Source organism: Grus americana, chromosome 5, assembly GCF_028858705.1.
Source record: "Grus americana isolate bGruAme1 chromosome 5, bGruAme1.mat, whole genome shotgun sequence".
In the NCBI taxonomy this organism is placed as follows: domain Eukaryota; kingdom Metazoa; phylum Chordata; class Aves; order Gruiformes; family Gruidae; genus Grus; species Grus americana.
Genome location: NC_072856.1, coordinates 6,772,669 through 6,796,222, shown reverse-complemented (window position 1 = coordinate 6,796,222; position 23,554 = coordinate 6,772,669). Strand labels below are relative to the sequence as shown.

Sequence of the window (23,554 nt, the reverse complement as noted above, 5' to 3'; positions counted from 1 at the left end):
TGATCAGGGTTGGCTGCCCCTAAGAACCTCCTGGTGTACGTTCTTAGGATCACCTCAAAACAGAAGCAGACAGCAGTACTATTGTCCTAATGAGGCAAGTTTTAAATTCAGACCATAGTGGACTGCCAGACATAGAAATGCTTGAATATTAGGAATGCTTTCAATGGTAGAAAATGCTTCGTAGCACTGGATGAGGTTTCCAAGTTGAGCAGGAGGTTCTGCTCCCGTGTATTTCAGTAGGATTCATCTGACTGAATCCCAGTCAGTTTTGAAAACCGCTTTTCCTTCTGGCACAGTAAGCAGAAAGAGGAACCCACACCTTAATGAAAGTACATTATCTTATCTACCCTGGTACACTTAGACATTACTCCCTTTGAAGCTTTACAAATATTTATTGTGGCTGCTAGAACTGACAAAAGCTTCATAATATTCATGGCATTTTAAAGCAGTTATTCTCTCTATCCCTTCTCTTTGGGAGACAATAGGAAAAAATTACATTCTCAGTGGCTGTTCTACATGCTACGAGTTCACTTCAGTTTCTGCTAGTTTCTAGAAGTTTTTGAGCCAGCTGTCCTGATTTGAAGTGCGGGGAAAAATTCTGCACAAAGAGGTTGACTTTAAACATAAACGAAACAAAAATGAAGGCTGGAGATTGGGTAAGCAGCAACTTCTACACTGCTAGAAGTGCATCACCATACATACGGTATAGTATCACAATAGCTATTTCTCTGCCTCTTAGAAATTATTCATTAAATCTAAAAGCTGGCAGCATCAACGCTATCTTTTTCCATAGCTAATGACGGAATAACACTTGCAAAATGGAGAGGTAACAAAAAGTCTTAATAAGCATCATAGCTTGAAGAAGGGACCTTTTGTGCACCTCCCTCACCCCCCCACCTCTCCCAACCATTCTGCATTGGTGTCTCCTGCTTGGTATCGCAGTGCCGCTCTTACCAACCTCACCCGCACTGCATATTGCGGCGGGGCTCGTACGTGCCTTTGCACAGGAGCGTTAAGGAGCAGAACGCCTTTCCTTCCGATTCACAGTCTTGCAGGAACACGGCCTTTCTGGCCAAGGTTGGATTTTTTTTCCCCCCACTTCTATTTATTTTAGATTTTTTTTTTTTTAGCCAAAGGAGGACACAGTGGTTGTTGCCCGCATGTTGGATTTACCTCTAGTTCAGAGAATAAGCAGAGTGAAGAACTCTTGCCATAATTTTTATCATCTTTTATTCTATTATGGGGGAGAAGGGAGCTTTTCAGATGGGAAGTCCTGATGTCCTGGTTTTGGTTGCTACTTAGGCACCAAGAAATCACAAGCTATGTTTAAATGTTAACTATTTTTGTCAATTTAAAAAAAAAAATAATTACATCTTAGTAATAGGGTTTCTGATATACATCGTAAAAAATTATACCAACACCTGGGGGCGAGGGACAGGTAGCTAGATGGAGCTCACTGACACAGCTCAGCAAGACATGAGCTACCATCATCATTTGTTTACTCACCTAGTAGGTACTTGAGGAGGTGGAGGTTCAGCCTACCACCTCTTGGCCTCAAAAATATAATTTACAAGTTCCTGCTTGCACCACTGCAGGCTGAGCTCTTACTTTTGCTAAATAGTTTTAAAATGCTTGCTGGGACTGGTTGTGGCTTTCCAGAGCCGACGTGGTTGAAAGCAGGGAAATGGGGGTTCTGCCCAACTTCTCACTGATGCGAGAGACACCATAGCATCATTTAAGTCCTATCTATTTCTGTGACTTGAAATCAGGCTAAGAAAAAGTTTCAGTACAGATAACTCCCTCTATGCAGAAGGGGACTGGATTGGGATTTTTGATTTTGTCCATGGTATAGATAAGTATGGCTATCTTGTGGTTATCTTCTGTTTGACATCATCTGTTTCCCGGCATTTTTCCTTCTTTCAGCAGTTAACGTTATAGCTGCTGCTCTTTGCGTACCCTGCCTGTGATAGCAAAGCAATCCTCTCATACAGAATACTAATTGACACCACGTTTTCTGACATGCAGAGAAGAAAAAAATTTCACCTTGTTTTAATAAGTTAATCCACAAAAGAGGTCCAGCAAGCTGAAGTGAAACACAGTGGAGGTGATTACATAGCCAGCAAAGCAAGGATAATGAAAACCAAACTCACCCATAGAAAGTGAGACGCAGGAACCCAATCCTGTGGCCAAGTTTAACCAACTCTCCCTGCCTAGTAGCAGCTCCTGTTAGGAGCACGATTCCCACTTTCTTTAGGGTGCACAGCCACTTGTACGCACTGTCATCATTGTATATGATTTCCTCAAAAGGTATTTCAGGAAGTTGCAGGTCTGAACCCCAGTACTGGCATTCTGAAAGGGAAGAAATAGAAAGACAAGGGCTTAGCTGGTTTAGCATCAAAAGCTCAGGACACAGGCGAAGTACGAAGTTACTGGGATTTCTGTGCATTCGTGAATACGCCCTCACTCCTGCAGTCAGCCACCTGAAACTGGCTCCCTGAGTCTGCATGGATAACAAGCAATCTTTAGGATTAAATTCAACAAAACATTGCAGTTAAAATTTTAAATCAGAGATTGAATAAGAGACCATCTGAAAGGTATTTTTTTTTTGTTAGGAGTACAGCAGAAATGTGCACATTCATTTTTCTGTCTGTACTCGTGAACCACAAGACTGAAAATTCAAAATTAAGACTACTTTGAAAGTTTCTTGTTGAGGGTAAAATAGCATGGGGCGCCCTGAGATCTCCCTCAGATATTATTGTATGGATATCTAATAGTGAGGGGATTATATTCCTGATGAAGAACAGAAGACACACATCAATGTAATAGCTTAGAAGCAGAGAGGAGCTACATCAACTGCTTAAGTGACCCATCAGTTTTCTTTCATAGATTTGTCTTCATGAAATCACATCCAGTTACAGTCAATTCTGCAGGATGGTGTCATTCCTTGTCTTTTCCTCTGCAGATTTTTTTTGGCGAGCATTTTTCTTTTATTTCAGGAAGATGCAAAGGAAAGCCCAAGATGTTAACAAATCCAAGCACTGCCAGAAGGTAAAGAAAATGATGGAAAGATCGAGTGATGAGCAAGAGGTAATGTCATGGCCACTCCCAAACAAAATAGATTGTAAGAGCATATGACAACAGAAGAGTGTTGGAAGTGCTATACCACAATCAGACATTTGCTTGCTGAACAGACCTTGTGATATAACAGGTGGAAACCCACAGCCATTTGTTAGAGGCAGGTATAGACTTGCAGGCAGAATGGAAAGGGCTTTTGAGCCTGGTTTTCCTTCAGACCTTTCTCTACTCCCCTCCTCTTTCTTTTCTGTCCCCTCAAACCAGCGGCAGCTGCATGGCACATCTAAAGCTATAGAAGTAGTGAAAAAAAATCTATGCAGCTTTAAAATTAAATGCTGCTTAGCCTTATCCTTTTGTGTATTTACAGCTGCCCAAATACTGCTAAATCTGTACCTTTCTCTAACAGCATCTCTATACCTGGGGGGTTTTAATGCGTGACCAATTCTTATCACTATTTTCTAGCATGACAGTTCTGTAAGGGTTATTTGCTTTGATTTAATAATGCTTTAAAGTCTCATAACCTATCCTAGAGCACTCACATACTGGTGGAGTTGGAGACTTCCCAGATAGATAAGTCACCTAATACAGAGAGTGAAAATAAAACTAAAAATACTGGGTTGTAATTTGAAAACACCTGAATATTTTCTCTTAACTGTATTCTTTTGAGGAAGAGTGTATTCTAGTCGTAGACTTCTAAGACATGTCATCTAGACAACATGGCCTTATATCCTTTTGTAAGGATACTCTACAGAGGAGACAACCATAAACATACAGTGACAAAATAAAGTAAAAATCAGATGTCATCATTAAATCCAGGCGGATTTTACATTTTATGACAGGCTACGCAATCCAAATCTCATCTTCCAACATGAATAAATTCTAGAAGTTATGCCTGCAGTATTCCGCACTCAACAAATCTGTACACAAAGTTTTTGTCTGTATTACAGTGCTGGAGGCTGCACCTGGAAGAGGAAAGGCTTGTTACACAACTAGCCAGGCAGATGGACACGAAGCCCCCAGGCACACCGTGGGAAGGCAAGTGACTGCTCACCCCACAAGTCCCACTCTGCCTACTTTACGTGCCTCCGTCACCTGACTGGGCTTCCCTGGGGAGAATACACAGCTCCTCCAGCATTGATCTTGTCACCACTGAAGGCAAGGTGAAGATTTAGCCACAGCTTCAACTACTGTAGCCAAGGTCTTGGGGTGAAGCCCTTAGTTGTCCCCTCTGATCTCCAGGAGCACGTGCTGACTGTCCCCTGGTCTGTCACTGCAGGTCATTTGGGTGTGGGCTGGCAACCAAAACCGGCATCCTCTGAACTGCTGCACTAAGATGTGAAGAGGACGGCTACCACCAGGCACAAGGGAAGAAGCTTGGGAACTCAGCTGAGGTTAGCTACCTCTGTCTTCCCAGCAGGTATTTTTGCTGGGCTTTGCTAAACCCCCTGTGTCTGGGCATTAAGGCACAAGTGCATCTGGATTCTGGCTGCCCCAATCAAATTCTGGGCTGGGCAGATATTTATTATTTCTTGCTTTTATTTTTCTTATTATTGGTTGATTTTGTGTCCTCTTTCCTGGGCATTTCCTTCCTTCTCCATGAGGCAACCTTAGATTTTGAGACTGAGTCAAGTAGAGATGTTAAGACTGGGATTTTCTCTCTTTCATAAGATCGTGAACACAAAGGTAGGAAGGAAATCCTATCAGCGGGTCTAATGAAGAATCATCTTCTTGCATGGAGTGGGTTGTCTTAGCTTATCTTGGATGCACTTTGTTCCTCCTGATTTCAGACAACAGTCACCTTTCTCCAGGTGAGATACAGACACACAGAGAAGAAGAATTTAGTAGTTGTCTCTCACTCCTCTTCATTTTCAGGACTTTTAAGGGAAGTCTTCAGATTTTGCCATGAGCCATCCAGAGTTCAGCAGTGCAGCCAGGAGAGAAGAGCAGGCAACCTCTTCCCCCAGCCCAAGCCTCACCAGCTCTTCTGACACTTGCAGAGACGCTTGGCCTTCAGGAGAGCAGCCCTTTGGGTCCACGGTGCTGCTGGAGCCCTCCTCGCAGAGAGCGCTCAGGAAAAAACAACACTGCTTCTCCACTTCTTGTGGTCCACAACAGCAGAAGGCAGCTAATGGGAGAAAACCTGCCCAATTATTCACACCTGAGGACATACATGACTGAAGTAAGTCTTGGGAACCTGCTGGGGGAAAGCCTCTCCAGTTACTCATGTCTGAGGGCATGCATGTCTAGAGTAAATCTTGGCACCCTCATCAGTAAACACATAGTCCTTCAAGAGGACTACAACAGGGATGTTCGCCACTATGGCTGAACCTGCTGAGCAGCAAGGTAGCTTACGCAGTGGTGGCACACAAAAACCATAAACAAGTAAAGCAAGATGTGAGACTTACTTAAACACAGACACAAGCACACTAGGAGAACATAGCCAGTGACTGTGCGTAAGCATTTTGTAGCGGTGTCGCTTCTTAGAGCAAAGTCAGCAATTGATATTCTCTGTGTATTGTTTTCTTAGCTGTTTCACAGTAAGTAAGCACAAAGGGGAAGATACTAGCACATATTAAACATAAGAAAGAAAAACAAGAAGGGTGAAAAAATTAAAGTATGTACAGTAAGTAGAACAGATAACTGGTGAAGCCAAAGGAACCCTGGAGGATAATGGGAAACACACTGGAAAGAACCCACAAGGCAAGTCCTGGTTCCACAAATAAAACAATTCAGTCAAGAGGAGGCGGGGTGCTGGGCTCCTACCTTTCAAAAGAAAAAAAGAGAAGACTAAACCCCCAATAAATAATGAGAAAAGACAAAGAAAAAAAAAAGGTGTCCTACCTCAACTCTGGCTTCCTTCACCAAGAAGTACTCTTTCCCACTCATTGTAAAAGCTGCACAAACCACAGCCCCCAACTCCAAAACACAACTGCTACCCCTGGCACCCCAGCTCTGCTGTTTTATACTCGTGGCTGATGTAGGCCAAGCTTGTTAAGGACTAATTGTTTACCTGTGTGGTGGTGATCAAGGACTTAATGCTCAGTGATGTGTACTGCTAATGGATGGCGATTCAGTAGAGCATTGGTGTGAGGTTTCACACTGCGTTGATGCCTTTTAAGCACGTCATGACTGTACCGGCTATATGCAAAGGCAGGTTTGGACAGAGGTACACAGCGAGGCCGGGGCTGGAGATCTTTTATCTCTCTGCACCAACTGCAGCATCATCATCACCCTCATATTATGAAGTAAAACTGAATGCGCAAGGTGCTGCGGGGTGGGAGCTCCTGCGTAGACAAGCCAGGAGGCACTGGAGCAAGCGGGAGGTGGGCATAGCCCAGGCTGCTGGGGGGGCGCAGGGCTCTCCAAGGGGGGGGGCGCAGTGAGCCCCTCCCTAACGACTGATGGGGAGCCGGGAACCCAAACCCACCAGCCACGGGGCGTTAGAACTACACCCCTGCCACTGCGGAAACGTGTCAGCAGACCAGAGAACACTGCGGAGAGCAAACCACTAAATGGCTGACTGGGTAGGACAAAAGCACCCAAGGAGCAACCCATCATGGGGAAAATGGGCCAAGCTCAGGCACTGGACAAGTCACTGGGGTCACACTCCCTGGCTGGGGGCCCACACTGGGGTCACCAGGGGTCATCAATTAGGCCCTGGGGGTCACCTGAGGTCAAACTCCCTCTTTGGGGGGGGCCCACTGGGGTCACTGGGGGTCATCAATTAGCCCCTGGGGGTCACCTGAGGTCAAACTCCCTGGCTGGGGGGGCCCACTGGGGTCACCAGGGGTCACCAGCTGGCCCCTGGGGGTCACCCGAGGTCAAAGTCCCTGGCTGGGGGGGGCCCACTGGGGTCACTAGAGGTCATCAATTAGCCACTGGGGGTCACCTGAGGTCAAACTCCCTGGCTGGGGGGCCCCACTGGGGTCACTAGAGGTCATCAATTAGCCCCGGGGGGTCACCCGAGGTCAAACTCCCTCTTTGGGGGGGCCCACTGGGGTCACTGGGGATCATCAATTAGGCCCTGGGGGTCACTTGAGGTCAAACTCCCTGGCTGGGGGGGCCCACTGGGGTCACCAGGGGTCACTGGCCGGCCACGGGGGGTCACCTGAGGTCAAAGTCCCTGGCTGGGGGGACCCACTGGGGTCACTGGGGGTCACTGGCCGGCCCCGGGGGGTCACCTGAGGTCAAACTCCCTGGCTGGGGGGGCCCACTGGGGTCACTAGAGGTCATCAATTAGGCCCCTGGGGTCACCTGAGGTCAAAGTCCCTGGCTGGGGGGCCCACTGGGGTCACCCGGGGTCACCGGCCGGCCCCTGGGGGTCACTTGAGGTCAAACTCCCTGGCTGGGGGGGCCCACTGGGGTCACTAGAGGTCATCAATTAGGTCCTGGGGGTCACCTGAGGTCAAAGTCCCTGGCTGGGGGGGCCCACTGGGGTCACTAGAGGTCATCAATTAGGTCCTGGGGGTCACTTGAGGTCAAACTCCCTGGCTGGGGGGCCCCATTGGGGTCACCCGGGGTCACTGGCCGGCCCCGGGGCGTCACCTGAGGTCAAACTACCTGGCTGGGGGGGCCCACTGGGGTCACTAGAGGTCATCACTTAGCCCCTTGGGGTCACCTGAGGTCAAACTGCCTGGCTGGGGGGGCCCACTGGGGTCACCAGGGGTCACTGGCTGGCCCCTGGGGGTCACCTGAGGTCAAAGTCCCTGGCTGGGGGGGCCCACTGGGGTCACTAGAGGTCATCAATTAGGCCCTGGGGGTCACCTGAGGTCAAAGTCCCTGGCTGGGGGGGCCCACTGGGGTCACCAGGGGTCACTGGCTGGCCCCTGGGGGTCACCTGAGGTCAAAGTCCCTGGCTGGGGGGGCCCACTGGGGTCACCGGGGGTCATTGGCCGGCCCCGGGGGGTCACCTGAGGTCAAAGTCCCTGGCTGGGGGGGCCCACTGGGGTCACCAGGGGTCACTGGCCGGCCCCTGGGGGTCACCTGAGGTCAAAGTCCCTGGCTGGGGGGGCCCACTGGGGTCACTAGAGGTCATCACTTAGCCCCTGGGGGTCACTTGAGGTCAAACTCCCTGGCTGGGGGGGCCCACTGGGGTCACTAGAGGTCATCAGTTAGCCCCTGGGGGTCACCTGAGGTCAAAGTCCCTGGCTGGGGGGGCCCACTGGGGTCACTAGAGGTCATCAATTAGGCCCTGGGGGGTCACCTGAGGTCAACATCCCTGTCTGGGGGGGCCCACTGGGGTCACTGGGGGTCACTGGCCGGCCCCGGGGGTTCACCTGAGGTCAAAGTCCCTGGCTGGGGGGGCCCACTGGGGTCACTAGATGTCATCAATTAGGCCCTGGGGGTCACCTGAGGTCAAACTCCCTGGCTGGGGGGGCCCACTGGGGTCACTAGAGGTCATCACTTAGCCCCTGGGGGTCACCTGAGGTCAAACTCCCTCTTTGGGGGGGCCCACTGGGTTCACTAGAGGTCATCAATTACCCCCTTGGGGTCACCTGAGGTCAAACTGCCTGGCTAGGGGGCCCCACTGGGGTCACCGAGGGTCACTGGCCGGCCCCTGGGGGTCACCTGTGGTCAAAGTCCCTGGCTGGGGGGGCCCACTGGGGTCACCAGAGGTCATCAATTAGGTCCTGGGGGTCACCTGAGGTCAAACTCCCTGGCTGGGGGGCCCCACTAGGGTCACCAGAGGTCATCAATTAGGCCCTGGGGGTCACTTGAGGTCAAACTCCCTGGCTGGGGGGGCCCACTGGGGTCACCAGGGGTCACTGGCCGGCCACGGGGGGTCACCTGAGGTCAAAGTCCCTGGCTGGGGGGACCCACTGGGGTCACTGGGGGTCACTGGCCGGCCCCGGGGGGTCACCTGAGGTCAAACTCCCTGGCTGGGGGGCCCCACTAGGGTCACTAGAGGTCATCAATTAGGCCCCTGGGGTCACCTGAGGTCAAACTCCCTGGCTGGGGGGCCCCACTGGGGTCACCCGGGGTCACCGGCCGGCCCCTGGGGGTCACTTGAGGTCAAACTCCCTGGCTGGGGGGGCCCACTGGGGTCACTAGAGGTCATCAATTAGGTCCTGGGGGTCACCTGAGGTCAAACTCCCTGGCTGGGGGGGCCCACTGGGGTCACTAGAGGTCATCAATTAGGCCCTGGGGGTCACCTGAGGTCAAACCCCCTATTTGGGGGGGCCCACTGGGGTCACCAGAGGTCATCAATTAGGTCCTGGGGGTCACTTGAGGTAAAACTCCCTGGCTGGGGGGCCCCACTGGGGTCACCCGGGGTCACTGGCCGGCCCCTGGGGGTCACTTGAGGTCAAAGTCCCTGGCTGGGGGGGCCCACTGGGGTCACCAGAGGTCATCAATTAGGTCCTGGGGGTCACTTGAGGTCAAACTCCCTGGCTGGGGGGGCCCACTGGGGTCACCGGGGGTCACTGGCTGGCCCCGGGGGGTCACCTGAGGTCAAAGTCCCTGGCTGGGGGGGCCCACTGGGGTCACCGGGGGTCACTGGCCGGCCCCGGGGGGTCACCTGAGGTCAAAGTCCCTGGCTGGGGGGGCCCACTGGGGTCACCAGGGGTCACTGGCTGGCCCCTGGGGGTCACCTGAGGTCAAAGTCCCTGGCTGGGGGGGCCCACTGGGGTCACTAGAGGTCATCAGTTAGCCCCTGGGGGTCACCTGAGGTCAAAGTCCCTGGCTAGGGGGCCCCACTGGGGTCACCGAGGGTCACTGGCCGGCCCCTGGGGGTCACCTGTGGTCAAAGTCCCTGGCTGGGGGGGCCCACTGGGGTCACCAGAGGTCATCAATTAGGTCCTGGGGGTCACCTGAGGTCAAACTCCCTGGCTGGGGGGCCCCACTAGGGTCACTAGAGGTCATCAATTAGGCCCCTGGGGGCACCTGAGGTCAAACTCCCTCTTTGGGGGGCCCCACTGGGGTCACCAGGGGTCACTGGCCGGCCCCGGGGGAGTCACCTGAGGTCAAACTCCCTGGCTGGGGGGGCCCACTGGGGTCACTAGAGGTCATCAATTAGGCCCTGGGGGTCACTTGAGGTCAAACTCCCTGGCTGGGGGGGCCCACTGGGGTCACTAGAGGTCATCAATTAGGCCCTGGGGGTCACCTGAGGTCAAACTCCCTGTCTGGGGGGCCCCACTGGGGTCACTAGAGGTCATCAATTAGGCCCTGGGGGTCACCTGAGGTCAAAGTCCCTCTTTGGGGGACCACACTGGGGTCACCAGGGGTCACCAGCCGGCCCCTGGGGGTCACCCGAGGTCAAACTCCCTGGCTGGGGGGGCCCACTGGGGTCACTGGGGGTCACTGGCCGGCCCCGGGGGGTCACCTGAGGTCAAACTCCCTCTTTGGGGGGGCCCACTGGGGTCACTAGAGGTCATCAATTAGGTCCTGGGGGTCACTTGAGGTCAAACTCCCTGGCTGGGGGGGCCCACTGGGGTCACCAGGGGTCACTGGCTGGCCCCGGGGGGGTCACCTGAGGTCAAACTCCCTGTCTGGGGGGGCCCACTGGGATCACCGGGGGTCACTGGCCGGCCCGGGGGGGTCACCTGAGATCAAACTACCTGGCTGGGGGGGCCACTGGGGTCACTAGAGGTCATCAATTAGCCCCTGGGGGTCACCTGAGGTCAAAGTCCCTGGCTGGGGGGGCCCACTGGGGTCACCAGGGGTCACTGGCTGGCCCCTGGGGGTCACCTGAGGTCAAAGTCCCTGGCTGGGGGGGCCCACTGGGGTCACTAGAGGTCATCATTTAGCCCCTGGGGGTCACCTGAGGTCAAAGTCCCTGGCTGGGTGGGCCCACTGGGGTCACTAGAGGTCATCAATTAGGTCCTGGGGGTCACCTGAGGTCAAACTCCCTGGCTGGGGGGGCCCACTGGGGTCACTAGAGGTCATCAATTAGGCGCTGGGGGTCACTTGAGGTCAAACTCCCTGGCTGGGGGGGCCCACTGGGGTCACCCGGGGTCACCGGCCGGCCCCTGGGGGTCACCTGAGGTCAAACTCCCTCTTTGGGGGGGCCCACTGGGGTCACTAGAGGTCATCAATTACCCCCTTGGGGTCACTTGAGGTCAAACTCCCTGGCTGGGGGGGCCCACTGGGGTCACCAGGGGTCACTGGCTGGCCCCTGGGGGTCACCTGAGGTCAAACTCCATGGCTGGGGGGGCCCACTGGGGTCACCGGGGGTCACTGGCCGGCCCCGGGGGGTCACCTGAGGTCAAAGTCCCTGGCTGGGGGGGCCCACGGGGGTCACTAGAGGTCATCAATTAGGCCCTGGGGGTCACCTGAGGTCAAAGTCCCTCTTTGGGGGACCACACTGGGGTCACCAGGGGTCACCAGCCGGCCCCTGGGGGTCACCCGAGGTCAAACTCCCTGGCTGGGGGGGCCCACTGGGGTCACCCGGGGTCACCGGACGGCCCCGGGGGGTCACCTGAGGTCAAACTCCCTGGCTGGGGGGGCCCACTGGGGTCACTAGAGGTCATCAGTTAGCCCCTGGGGGGTCACCTGAGGTCAAACCCCCTATTTGGGGGGGCCCACTGGGGTCACCAGAGGTCATCAATTAGGTCCTGGGGGTCACTTGAGGTAAAACTCCCTGGCTGGGGGGCCCCACTGGGGTCACCCGGGGTCACTGGCCGGCCCCTGGGGGTCACTTGAGGTCAAAGTCCCTGGCTGGGGGGGCCCACTGGGGTCACCAGAGGTCATCAATTAGGTCCTGGGGGTCACTTGAGGTCAAACTCCCTGGCTGGGGGGGCCCACTGGGGTCACCGGGGGTCACTGGCTGGCCCCGGGGGGTCACCTGAGGTCAAAGTCCCTGGCTGGGGGGGCCCACTGGGGTCACCGGGGGTCATTGGCCGGCCCCGGGGGGTCACCTGAGGTCAAAGTCCCTGGCTGGGGGGGCCCACTGGGGTCACCAGGGGTCACTGGCTGGCCCCTGGGGGTCACCTGAGGTCAAAGTCCCTGGCTGGGGGGGCCCACTGGGGTCACTAGAGGTCATCAGTTAGCCCCTGGGGGTCACCTGAGGTCAAAGTCCCTGGCTAGGGGGCCCCACTGGGGTCACCGAGGGTCACTGGCCGGCCCCTGGGGGTCACCTGTGGTCAAAGTCCCTGGCTGGGGGGGCCCACTGGGGTCACCAGAGGTCATCAATTAGGTCCTGGGGGTCACCTGAGGTCAAACTCCCTGGCTGGGGGGCCCCACTAGGGTCACTAGAGGTCATCAATTAGGCCCCTGGGGGCACCTGAGGTCAAACTCCCTCTTTGGGGGGCCCCACTGGGGTCACCAGGGGTCACTGGCCGGCCCCGGGGGAGTCACCTGAGGTCAAACTCCCTGGCTGGGGGGGCCCACTGGGGTCACTAGAGGTCATCAATTAGGCCCTGGGGGTCACTTGAGGTCAAACTCCCTGGCTGGGGGGGCCCACTGGGGTCACTAGAGGTCATCAATTAGGCCCTGGGGGTCACCTGAGGTCAAACTCCCTGTCTGGGGGGCCCCACTGGGGTCACTAGAGGTCATCAATTAGGCCCTGGGGGTCACCTGAGGTCAAAGTCCCTCTTTGGGGGACCACACTGGGGTCACCAGGGGTCACCAGCCGGCCCCTGGGGGTCACCCGAGGTCAAACTCCCTGGCTGGGGGGGCCCACTGGGGTCACTGGGGGTCACTGGCCGGCCCCGGGGGGTCACCTGAGGTCAAACTCCCTCTTTGGGGGGGCCCACTGGGGTCACTAGAGGTCATCAATTAGGTCCTGGGGGTCACTTGAGGTCAAACTCCCTGGCTGGGGGGGCCCACTGGGGTCACCAGGGGTCACTGGCTGGCCCCGGGGGGGTCACCTGAGGTCAAACTCCCTGTCTGGGGGGGCCCACTGGGATCACCGGGGGTCACTGGCCGGCCCGGGGGGGTCACCTGAGATCAAACTACCTGGCTGGGGGGGCCACTGGGGTCACTAGAGGTCATCAATTAGCCCCTGGGGGTCACCTGAGGTCAAAGTCCCTGGCTGGGGGGGCCCACTGGGGTCACCAGGGGTCACTGGCTGGCCCCTGGGGGTCACCTGAGGTCAAAGTCCCTGGCTGGGGGGCCCACTGGGGTCACTAGAGGTCATCATTTAGCCCCTGGGGGTCACCTGAGGTCAAAGTCCCTGGCTGGGGGGGCCCACTGGGGTCACTAGAGGTCATCAATTAGGTCCTGGGGGGTCACTTGAGGTCAAACTCCCTGGCTGGGGGGCCCACTGGGGTCACTAGAGGTCATCAATTAGGCGCTGGGGGTCACTTGAGGTCAAACTCCCTGGCTGGGGGGGCCCACTGGGGTCACCCGGGGTCACCGGCCGGCCCCTGGGGGTCACCTGAGGTCAAACTCCCTCTTTGGGGGGGCCCACTGGGGTCACTAGAGGTCATCAATTACCCCCTTGGGGTCACTTGAGGTCAAACTCCCTGGCTGGGGGGGCCCACTGGGGTCACCAGGGGTCACTGGCTGGCCCCTGGGGGTCACCTGAGGTCAAACTCCATGGCTGGGGGGGCCCACTGGGGTCACCGGGGGTCACTGGCCGGCCCCGGGGGGTCACCTGAGGTCAAAGTCCCTGGCTGGGGGGGCCCACGGGGGTCACTAGAGGTCATCAATTAGGCCCTGGGGGTCACCTGAGGTCAAAGTCCCTCTTTGGGGGACCACACTGGGGTCACCAGGGGTCACCAGCCGGCCCCTGGGGGTCACCCGAGGTCAAACTCCCTGGCTGGGGGGGCCCACTGGGGTCACCCGGGGTCACCGGACGGCCCCGGGGGGTCACCTGAGGTCAAACTCCCTGGCTGGGGGGGCCCACTGGGGTCACTAGAGGTCATCAGTTAGCCCCTGGGGGGTCACCTGAGGTCAAAGTGCCTGGGGGGGGGGGGGCCCACTGGGGTCACTAGAGGTCATCAATTAGGCCCTGGGGGTCACCTGAGGTCAAAGTCCCTGGCTGGGGGGCCCCACTGGGGTCACTAGAGGTCATCAATTAGGCCCTGGGGGTCACCTGAGGTCAAACTCCCTGTCTGGGGGGGCCCACTGGGGTCACCAGGGGTCACTGGCTGGCCCCTTGGGGTCACCTGAGGTCAAAGTCCCTGGCTGGGGGGACCCACTGGGGTCACCGAGGGTCACTGGCCGGCCCCTGGGGGTCACCTGAGGTCAAAGTCCCTGGCTGGGTGGGTCCACTGGGGTCACTAGAGGTCATCAATTAGGTCCTGGGGGTCACTAGAGGTCAAACTCCCTGGCTGGGGGGGCCCACTCGGGTCACCAGGGGTCACTGGCTGGCCCCGGGGGGGTCACCTCAGGTCAAAGTCCCTGTCTGGGGGGGCCCACTGGGGTCACCGGGGGTCACTGGCCGGCCCCGGGGGGTCACCCGAGGTCAAACTCCCCAGCTGGGGGGGCCCACTGGGGTCACTAGAGGTCATCAATTAGCCCCTTGGGGTCACCTGAGGTCAAACTCCCTGGCTGGGGGGGCCCACTGGGGTCACCAGGGGTCACTGGCTGGCCCCTTGGGGTCACCTGAGGTCAAAGTCCCTGGGGGGGGGCCCACTGGGGTCACTAGAGGTCATCAATTAGGCCCTGGGGGTCACCTGAGGTCAAAGTCCCTCTTTGGGGGACCACACTGGGGTCACCAGGGGTCACCAGCCGGCCCCTGGGGGTCACCCGAGGTCAAACTCCCTGGCTGGGGGGGCCCACTGGGGTCACTGGGGGTCACCGGCCGGCCCCGGGGGGTCACCTGAGGTCAAAATCCCTCTTTGGGGGGCCCCAATGGGGTCACTAGAGGTCATCAATTAGCCCCTGGGGGTCACCTGAGGTCAAACTCCCTGGCTGGGGGGGCCCACTGGGGTCACCAGGGGTCACTGGCCGCCCCCTGGGGGTCACCTGAGGTCAAAGTCCCTGGCTGGGGGTCCCACTGGGGTCACTAGAGGTCATCAATTAGGCCCTGGGGGTCACCTGAGGTCAAAGTCCCTGGCTGGGGGGGCCCACTGGGGTCACTAGAGGTCATCAATTAGCCCCTGGGGGTCACCTGAGGTCAAAGTCCCTCTTTGGGGGACCACACTGGGGTCACCAGGGGTCACCAGCCGGCCCCTGGGGGTCACCCGAGGTCAAACTCCCTGGCTGGGGGGGCCCACTGGGGTCACCCGGGGTCACCGGACGGCCACGGGGGGTCACCTGAGGTCAAAGTCCCTGGCTGGGGGGGCCCACTGGGGTCACTAGAGGTCATCAGTTAGCCCCTGGGGGTCACCTGAGGTCAAACTCCCTGGCTGGGGGGGCCCACTGGGGTCACCGGGGGTCACTGGCTGGCCCCTTGGGGTCACCTGAGGTCAAAGTCCCTGGGGGGGGGTCCCACTGGGGTCACTAGAGGTCATCAATTAGGCCCTGGGGGTCACTTGAGGTCAAAGTCCATCTTTGGGGGGGCCCACTGGGGTCACCAGAGGTCATCAATTAGGTCCTGGGGGTCACTTGAGGTCAAACTCCCTGGCTGGGGGGCCCCACTGGGGTCACCCGGGGTCAGCGGCCGGCCCGGGGGGGTCACCTGAGGTCAAAGTCCCTGGCTGGGGGGGCCCACTGGGGTCACTAGAGGTCATCAATTAGGTCCTGGGAGTCACTAGAGGTCAAACTCCCTGGCTGGGGGGGCCCACTGGGGTCACCAGGGGTCACTGGCTGGCCCCTGGGGGTCACCTGAGGTACAAACTCCCTGGCTGGGGGGCCCCACTGGGGTCACCGGGGGTCACTGGCCGGCCCCGGGGGGTCACCCGAGGTCAAACTCCCCAGCTGGGGGGGCCCACTGGGGTCACTAGAGGTCATCAATTAGGCCCTGGGGTCACCTGAGGTCAAACTCCCTGTCTGGGGGGGCCCACTGGGGTCACCAGGGGTCACTGGCTGGCCCCTTGGGGTCACCTGAGGTCAAAGTCCCTGGGGGGGGGCCCACTGGGGTCACTAGAGGTCATCAATTAGGCCCTGGGGGTCACCTGAGGTCAAAGTCCCTGGCTGGGGGACCACACTGGGGTCACCAGGGGTCACCAGCCGGCCCCTGGGGGTCACCCGAGGTCAAACTCCCTGGCTGGGGGGGCCCACTGGGGTCACCCGGGGTCACCGGACGGCCACGGGGGGTCACCTGAGGTCAAAATCCCTCTTTGGGGGGCCCCACTGGGGTCACTAGAGGTCATCAATTAGCCCCTGGGGGTCACCTGAGGTCAAAGTCCCTGGCTGGGGGGGCCCACTGGGGTCACTAGAGGTCATCAATTAGGCCCTGGGGGTCACCTGAGGTCAAACTCCCTGGCTGGGGGGGCCCACTGGGGTCACTAGAGGTCATCAATTAGCCCCTGGGGGTCACCTGAGCTCAAAGTCCCTCTTTGGGGGACCACACTGGGGTCACCAGGGGTCACCAGCCGGCCCCTGGGGGTCACCCGAGGTCAAAATCCCTGGCTGGGGGGGCCCACTGGGGTCACCCGGGGTCACCGGACGGCCACGGGGGGTCACCTGAGGTCAAACTCCCTGGCTGGGGGGGCCCACTGGGGTCACCGGGGGTCACTGGCCGGCCCGGGGGGTCACCTGAGGTCAAAGTCCCTGGCTGGGGGGGCCCACTGGGGTCACTAGAGGTCATCAATTAGGCCCTGGGGGTCACCTGAGGTCAAACTCCCTCTTTGGGGGGGCCCACTGGGGTCACCAGAGGTCATCAATTAGGTCCTGGGGGTCACTTGAGGTCAAACTCCCTGGCTGGGGGGCCCCACTGGGGTCACCCGGGGTCACCGGCCGGCCCGGGGGGGTCACCTGAGGTCAAAGTCCCTGGCTGGGGGGGCCCACTGGGGTCACTAGAGGTCATCACTTAGCCCCTGGGGGTCACTTGAGGTCAAACTCCCTGGCTGGGGGGGCCCACTGGGGTCACTAGAGGTCATCAATTAGCCCCTTGGGGTCACCTGAGGTCAAACTGCCTGGCTAGGGGGCCCCACTGGGGTCACCGAGGGTCACTGGCCGGCCCCTGGGGGTCACCTGAGGTCAAAGTCCCTGGCTGGGGGGGCCCACTGGGGTCACTAGAGGTCATCAATTAGGCCCTGGGGGTCACTTGAGGTCAAACTCCCTGTCTGGGGGGGCCCAATGGGGTCACCAGGGGTCACTGGCTGGCCCCTGGGGGTCACCTGAGGTCAAACTCCCTGGCTGGGGGGGCCCACTGGGGTCACCCGGGGTCACCGGACGGCCACGGGGGGTCACCTGAGGTCAAAGTCCCTGGCTGGGGGGGCCCACTGGGGTCACTAGAGGTCATCAATTAGCCCCTGGGGGTCACCTGAGGTCAAACTCCCTGGCTGGGGGGGCCCACTGGGGTCACCGGGGGTCACTGGCCGGCCCCGCGGGGTCACCTGAGGTCAAAGTTCCTGGCTGGGGGGGCCCACTGGGGTCACTAGAGGTCATCAATTAGGCCCTGGGGGTCACCTGAGGTCAAACTCCCTCTTTGGGGGGGCCCACTGGGGTCACCAGAGGTCATCAATTAGGTCCTGGGGGTCACTTGAGGTCAAACTCCCTGGCTGGGGGGCCCCACTGGGGTCACCCGAGGTCACCGGCCGGCCCGGGGGGGTCACCTGAGGTCAAAGTCCCTGGCTGGGGGGGCCCACTGGGGTCACTAGAGGTCATCACTTAGCCCCTGGGGGTCACTTGAGGTCAAACTCCCTGGCTGGGGGGGCCCACTGGGGTCACTAGAGGTCATCAATTACCCCCTTGGGGTCACCTGAGGTCAAACTGCCTGGCTAGGGGGCCCCACTGGGGTCACCGAGGGTCACTGGCCGGCCCCTGGGGGTCACCTGAGGTCAAAGTCCCTGGCTGGGGGGGCCCACTGGGGTCACTAGAGGTCATCAATTAGGCCCTGGGGGTCACTTGAGGTCAAACTCCCTGGCTGGGGGGGCCCACTGGGGTCACCAGGGGTCACTGGCTGGCCCCTTGGGGTCACCTGAGGTCAAACTCCCCAGATGGGGGGGCCCACTGGGGTCACCGGGGGTCACTGGCCGGCCCCGGGGGGTCACCTGAGGTCAAAGTCCCTGGCTGGGGGGGCCCACTGGGGTCACTAGAGGTCATCAATTAGCCCCTGGGGGTCACCTGAGGTCAAACTCCCTGGCTGGGGGGGCCCACTGGGGTCACCAGGGGTCACTGGCTGGCCCCTTGGGGTCACCTGAGGTCAAAGTCCCTGGGGGGGGGCCCACTGGGGTCACTAGAGGTCATCAATTAGGCCCTGGGGGTCACCTGAGGTCAAAGTCCCTCTTTGGGGGACCACACTGGGGTCACCAGGGGTCACCAGCCGGCCCCTGGGGGTCACCCGAGGTCAAACTCCCTGGCTGGGGGGGCCCACGGGGGTCACCCGGGGTCACCGGCCGGCCCCGGGGGGTCACCTGAGGTCAAAATCCCTCTTTGGGGGGCCCCAATGGGGTCACTAGAGGTCATCAATTAGCCCCTGGGGGTCACCTGAGGTCAAACTCCCTGGCTGGGGGGGCCCACTGGGGTCACCAGGGGTCACTGGCCGGCCCCTGGGGGTCACCTGAGGTCAAAGTCCCTGGCTGGGGGTCCCACTGGGGTCACTAGAGGTCATCAATTAGGCCCTGGGGGTCACCTGAGGTCAAACTCCCTCTTTGGGGGACCACACTGGGGTCACCAGGGGTCACCAGCCGGCCCCTGGGGGTCACCCGAGGTCAAACTCCCTGGCTGGGGGGGCCCACTGGGGTCACCCGGGGTCACCGGCCAGCCACGGGGGGTCACCTGAGGTGAATAACCCTCTTTGGGGGGCCCCAATGGGGTCACTAGAGGTCATCAATTAGCCCCTGGGGGTCACCTGAGGTCAAACTCCCTGGCTGGGGGGCCCCACTGGGGTCACCCGGGGTCACCAGCCGGCCCGGGGGGGTCACCTGAGGTCAAAGTCCCTGGCTGGGGGGGGCCCACTGGGGTTACTAGAGGTCATCACTTAGCCCCTGGGGGTCACTTGAGGTCAAACTCCCTGGCTGGGGGGGCCCACTGGGGTCACTAGAGGTCATCAATTAGCCCCTGGGGGTCACCTGAGGTCAAACTCCCTGGCTGGGGGGCCCACTGGGGTCACCAAGGGTCACTAGCTGGCCCCTGGGGGTCACCTGAGGTCAAACTCCCTGGCTGGGGGGGCCCACTGGGGTCACCGGGGGTCACTGGCCGGCCCCGGGGGGTCACCTGAGGTCAAAGTCCCTGGCTGGGGGGGCCCACTGGGGTCACTAGAGGTCATCAATTAGCCCCTGGGGGTCACCTGAGGTCAAACTCCCTGGCTGGGGGGGCCCACTGGGGTCACCCGGGGTCACCGGACGGCCACGGGGGGTCACCTGAGGTCAAACTCCCTGGCTGGGGGGCCCCACTGGGGTCACCGGGGGTCACTGGCCGGCCCCGCGGGGTCACCTGAGGTCAAAGTCCCTGGCTGGGGGGGCCCACTGGGGTCACTAGAGGTCATCAATTAGGCCCTGGGGGTCACCTGAGGTCAAACTCCCTCTTTGGGGGGGCCCACTGGGGTCACCAGAGGTCATCAATTAGGCCCTGGGGGTCACTTGAGGTCAAACTCCCTGACTGGGGGGCCCCACTGGCGTCACCCGGGGTCACCAGCCGGCCCGGGGGGGTCACCTGAGGTCAAAGTCCCTGGCTGGGGGGGCCCACTGGGGTCACTAGAGGTCATCAATTAGCCCCTGGGGGTCACTTGAGGTCAAACTCCCTGGCTGGGGGGGCCCACTGGGGTCACCAGGGGTCACTGGCTGGCCCCTGGGGGTCACCTGAGGTCAAACTCCCTGGCTGGGGGGGCCCACTGGGGTCACCGGGGGTCACTGGCCGGCCCCGGGGGGTCACCTGAGGTCAAAGTCCCTGGCTGGGGGGGCCCACTGGGGTCACTAGAGGTCATCAATTAGCCCCTGGGGGTCACCTGAGGTCAAACTCCCTGGCTGGGGGGGCCCACTGGGGTCACCAGGGGTCACTGGCTGGCCCCTGGGGGTCACCTGAGGTCAAAGTCCCTGGCTGGGGGGGCCCACTGGGGTCACCGGGGGTCACTGGCCGGCCCCGGGGGGGTCACCTGAGGTCAAACTCCCTGGCTGGGGGGGGCAACTGGGGTCACCGGGGGTCACTGGCCAGCCCCGGGGGGTCACCTGAGGTCAAAGTCCCTCTTTGGGGGGGCCCACTGGGGTCACTAGCGGTCATCAATTAGGCCCTGGGGGTCACCTGAGGTCAAACTCCCTCTTTGGGGGACCACACTGGGGTCACCAGGGGTCACCAGCCGGCCCCTGGGGGTCACCCGAGGTCAAACTCCCAGGCTGGGGGGGCCCACTGGGGTCACCCGGGGTCACCGGACGGCCCCGGGGGGTCACCTGAGGTCAAAGTCCCTGGCTGGGGGGGCCCACTGGGGTCACTAGAGGTCATCAGTTAGCCCCTGGGGGTCACCTGAGGTCAAAGTGCCTGGGGGGGGGGCCCACTGGGGTCACTAGAGGTCATCAATTAGGCCCTGGGGGTCACCTGAGGTCAAAGTCCCTGGCTGGGGGGGCCCACTGGGGTCACTAGAGGTCATCAATTAGGCCCTGGGGGTCACCTGAGGTCAAACTGCCCGGCTAGGGGGCCCCACTGGGGTCACCGAGGGTCACTGGCCGGCCCCTGGGGGTCACCTGAGGTCAAAGTCCCTGGCTGGGGGGGCCCACTGGGGTCACTAGAGGTCATCAATTAGCCCCTGGGGGTCACTTGAGGTCAAACTCCCTGGCTGGCAGGGGCCCCACTGGGGTCACCGGGGGTCACTGGCCGGCCCCGGGGGGTCACCTGAGGTCAAAGTCCATCTTTGGGGGGGCCCACTGGGGTCACTAGAGGTCATCACTTAGCCCCTGGGGGTCACTTGAGGTCAAACTCCCTGGCTGGGGGGGCCCACTGGGGTCACTAGAGGTCATCAATTAGCCCCTTGGGGTCACCTGAGGTCAAACTGCCTGGCTAGGGGGCCCCACTGGGGTCACCGAGGGTCACTGGCCGGCCCCTGGGGGTCACCTGAGGTCAAAGTCCCTGGCTGGGGGGGCCCACTGGGGTCACTAGAGGTCATCAATTAGGCCCTGGGGGTCACTTGAGGTCAAACTCCCTGGCTGGGGGGGCCCACTGGGGTCACTAGAGGTCATCAATTAGCCCCTTGGGGTCACCTGAGGTCAAACTGCCTGGCTAGGGGGCCCCACTGGGGTCACCGAGGGTCACTGGCCGGCCCCTGGGGGTCACCTGAGGTCAAAGTCCCTGGCTGGGGGGGCCCACTGGGGTCACTAGAGGTCATCAATTAGGCCCTGGGGGTCACTTGAGGTCAAACTCCCTGTCTGGGGGGGCCCAATGGGGTCACCAGGGGTCACTGGCTGGCCCCTGGGGGTCACCTGAGGTCAAACTCCCTGGCTGGGGGGGCCCACTGGGGTCACCCGGGGTCACCGGACGGCCACGGGGGGTCACCTGAGGTCAAACTCCCTGGCTGGGGGGGCCCACTGGGGTCACCGGGGGTCACTGGCTGGCCCCTTGGGGTCACCTGAGGTCAAAGTCCCTGGGGGGGGGTCCCACTGGGGTCACTAGAGGTCATCAATTAGGCCCTGGGGGTCACTTGAGGTCAAAGTCCATCTTTGGGGGGGCCCACTGGGGTCACCAGAGGTCATCAATTAGGTCCTGGGGGTCACCTGAGGTCAAAGTCCCTGGCTGGGGGGGCCCACTGGGGTCACCAGGGGTCACCGGCCGGCCCCGGGGGGTCACCTGAGGTCAAAGTCCCTGGCTGGGGGGGCCCACTGGGGTCACTAGAGGTCATCAATTAGGTCCTGGGAGTCACTAGAGGTCAAACTCCCTGGCTGGGGGGGCCCACTGGGGTCACCAGGGGTCACTGGCTGGCCCCTGGGGGTCACCTGAGGTCAAACTCCCTGGCTGGGGGGCCCCACTGGGGTCACCGGGGGTCACTGGCCGGCCCCGGGGGGTCACCCGAGGTCAAACTCCCCAGCTGGGGGGGCCCACTGGGGTCACTAGAGGTCATCAATTAGGCCCTGGGGTCACCTGAGGTCAAACTCCCTGTCTGGGGGGGCCCACTGGGGTCACCAGGGGTCACTGGCTGGCCCCTTGGGGTCACCTGAGGTCAAAGTCCCTGGGGGGGGGCCCACTGGGGTCACTAGAGGTCATCAATTAGGCCCTGGGGGTCACCTGAGGTCAAAGTCCCTGGCTGGGGGACCACACTGGGGTCACCAGGGGTCACTGGCCGGCCCCTGGGGGTCACCTGAGGTCAAACTCCCTGGCTGGGGGGGCCCACTGGGGTCACCCGGGGTCACCGGACGGCCACGGGGGGTCACCTGAGGTCAAAATCCCTCTTTGGGGGGCCCCACTGGGGTCACTAGAGGTCATCAATTAGCCCCTGGGGGTCACCTGAGGTCAAAGTCCCTGGCTGGGGGGGCCCACTGGGGTCACTAGAGGTCATCAATTAGGCCCTGGGGGTCACCTGAGGTCAAACTCCCTGGCTGGGGGGGCCCACTGGGGTCACTAGAGGTCATCAATTAGCCCCTGGGGGTCACCTGAGCTCAAAGTCCCTCTTTGGGGGACCACACTGGGGTCACCAGGGGTCACCAGCCGGCCCCTGGGGGTCACCCGAGGTCAAACTCCCTGGCTGGGGGGGCCCACTGGGGTCACCCGGGGTCACCGGACGGCCACGGGGGGTCACCTGAGGTCAAACTCCCTGGCTGGGGGGGCCCACTGGGGTCACCGGGGGTCACTGGCCGGCCCGGGGGGTCACCTGAGGTCAAAGTCCCTGGCTGGGGGGCCCACTGGGGTCACTAGAGGTCATCAATTAGGCCCTGGGGGTCACCTGAGGTCAAACTCCCTCTTTGGGGGGCCCACTGGGGTCACCAGAGGTCATCAATTAGGTCCTGGGGGTCACTTGAGGTCAAACTCCCTGGCTGGGGGGCCCCACTGGGGTCACCCGGGGCCACCGGCCGGCCCGGGGGGGTCACCTGAGGTCAAACTGCCTGGCTAGGGGGCCCCACTGGGGTCACTAGAGGTCATCACTTAGCCCCTGGGGGTCACTTGAGGTCAAACTCCCTGGCTGGGGGGGCCCACTGGGGTCACTAGAGGTCATCAATTAGCCCCTTGGGGTCACCTGAGGTCAAACTGCCTGGCTAGGGGGCCCCACTGGGGTCACCGAGGGTCACTGGCCGGCCCCGGGGGGTCACCTGAGGTCAAAGTCCCTGGCTGGGGGGGCCCACTGGGGTCACTAGAGGTCATCAATTAGGCCCTGGGGGTCACTTGAGGTCAAACTCCCTGTCTGGGGGGGCCCAATGGGGTCACCAGGGGTCACTGGCTGGCCCCTGGGGGTCACCTGAGGTCAAACTCCCTGGCTGGGGGGGCCCACTGGGGTCACCCGGGGTCACCGGACGGCCACGGGGGGTCACCTGAGGTCAAAGTCCCTGGCTGGGGGGGCCCACTGGGGTCACTAGAGGTCATCAATTAGCCCCTGGGGGTCACTTGAGGTCAAACTCCCTGGCTGGGGGGC

General features: G+C 60.5%; 1 protein-coding gene across 3 annotated transcripts in view; it reads right to left on the bottom strand.

Annotated features, from left to right (window-relative positions):
* BBOX1 (gamma-butyrobetaine hydroxylase 1) overlaps positions 1 to 23,554 on the bottom strand; it is a 103,663-nt gene that overhangs the window by 10,270 nt on the left and 69,839 nt on the right. For all 3 annotated transcript variants that reach the window (XM_054828527.1, XM_054828528.1, XM_054828526.1), the window contains exon 4: positions 2,151 to 2,349. In XM_054828527.1, coding sequence (XP_054684502.1) covers positions 2,151 to 2,349 — 199 coding nt within the window. The remainder of the gene's footprint in view (positions 1 to 2,150; positions 2,350 to 23,554) is intronic.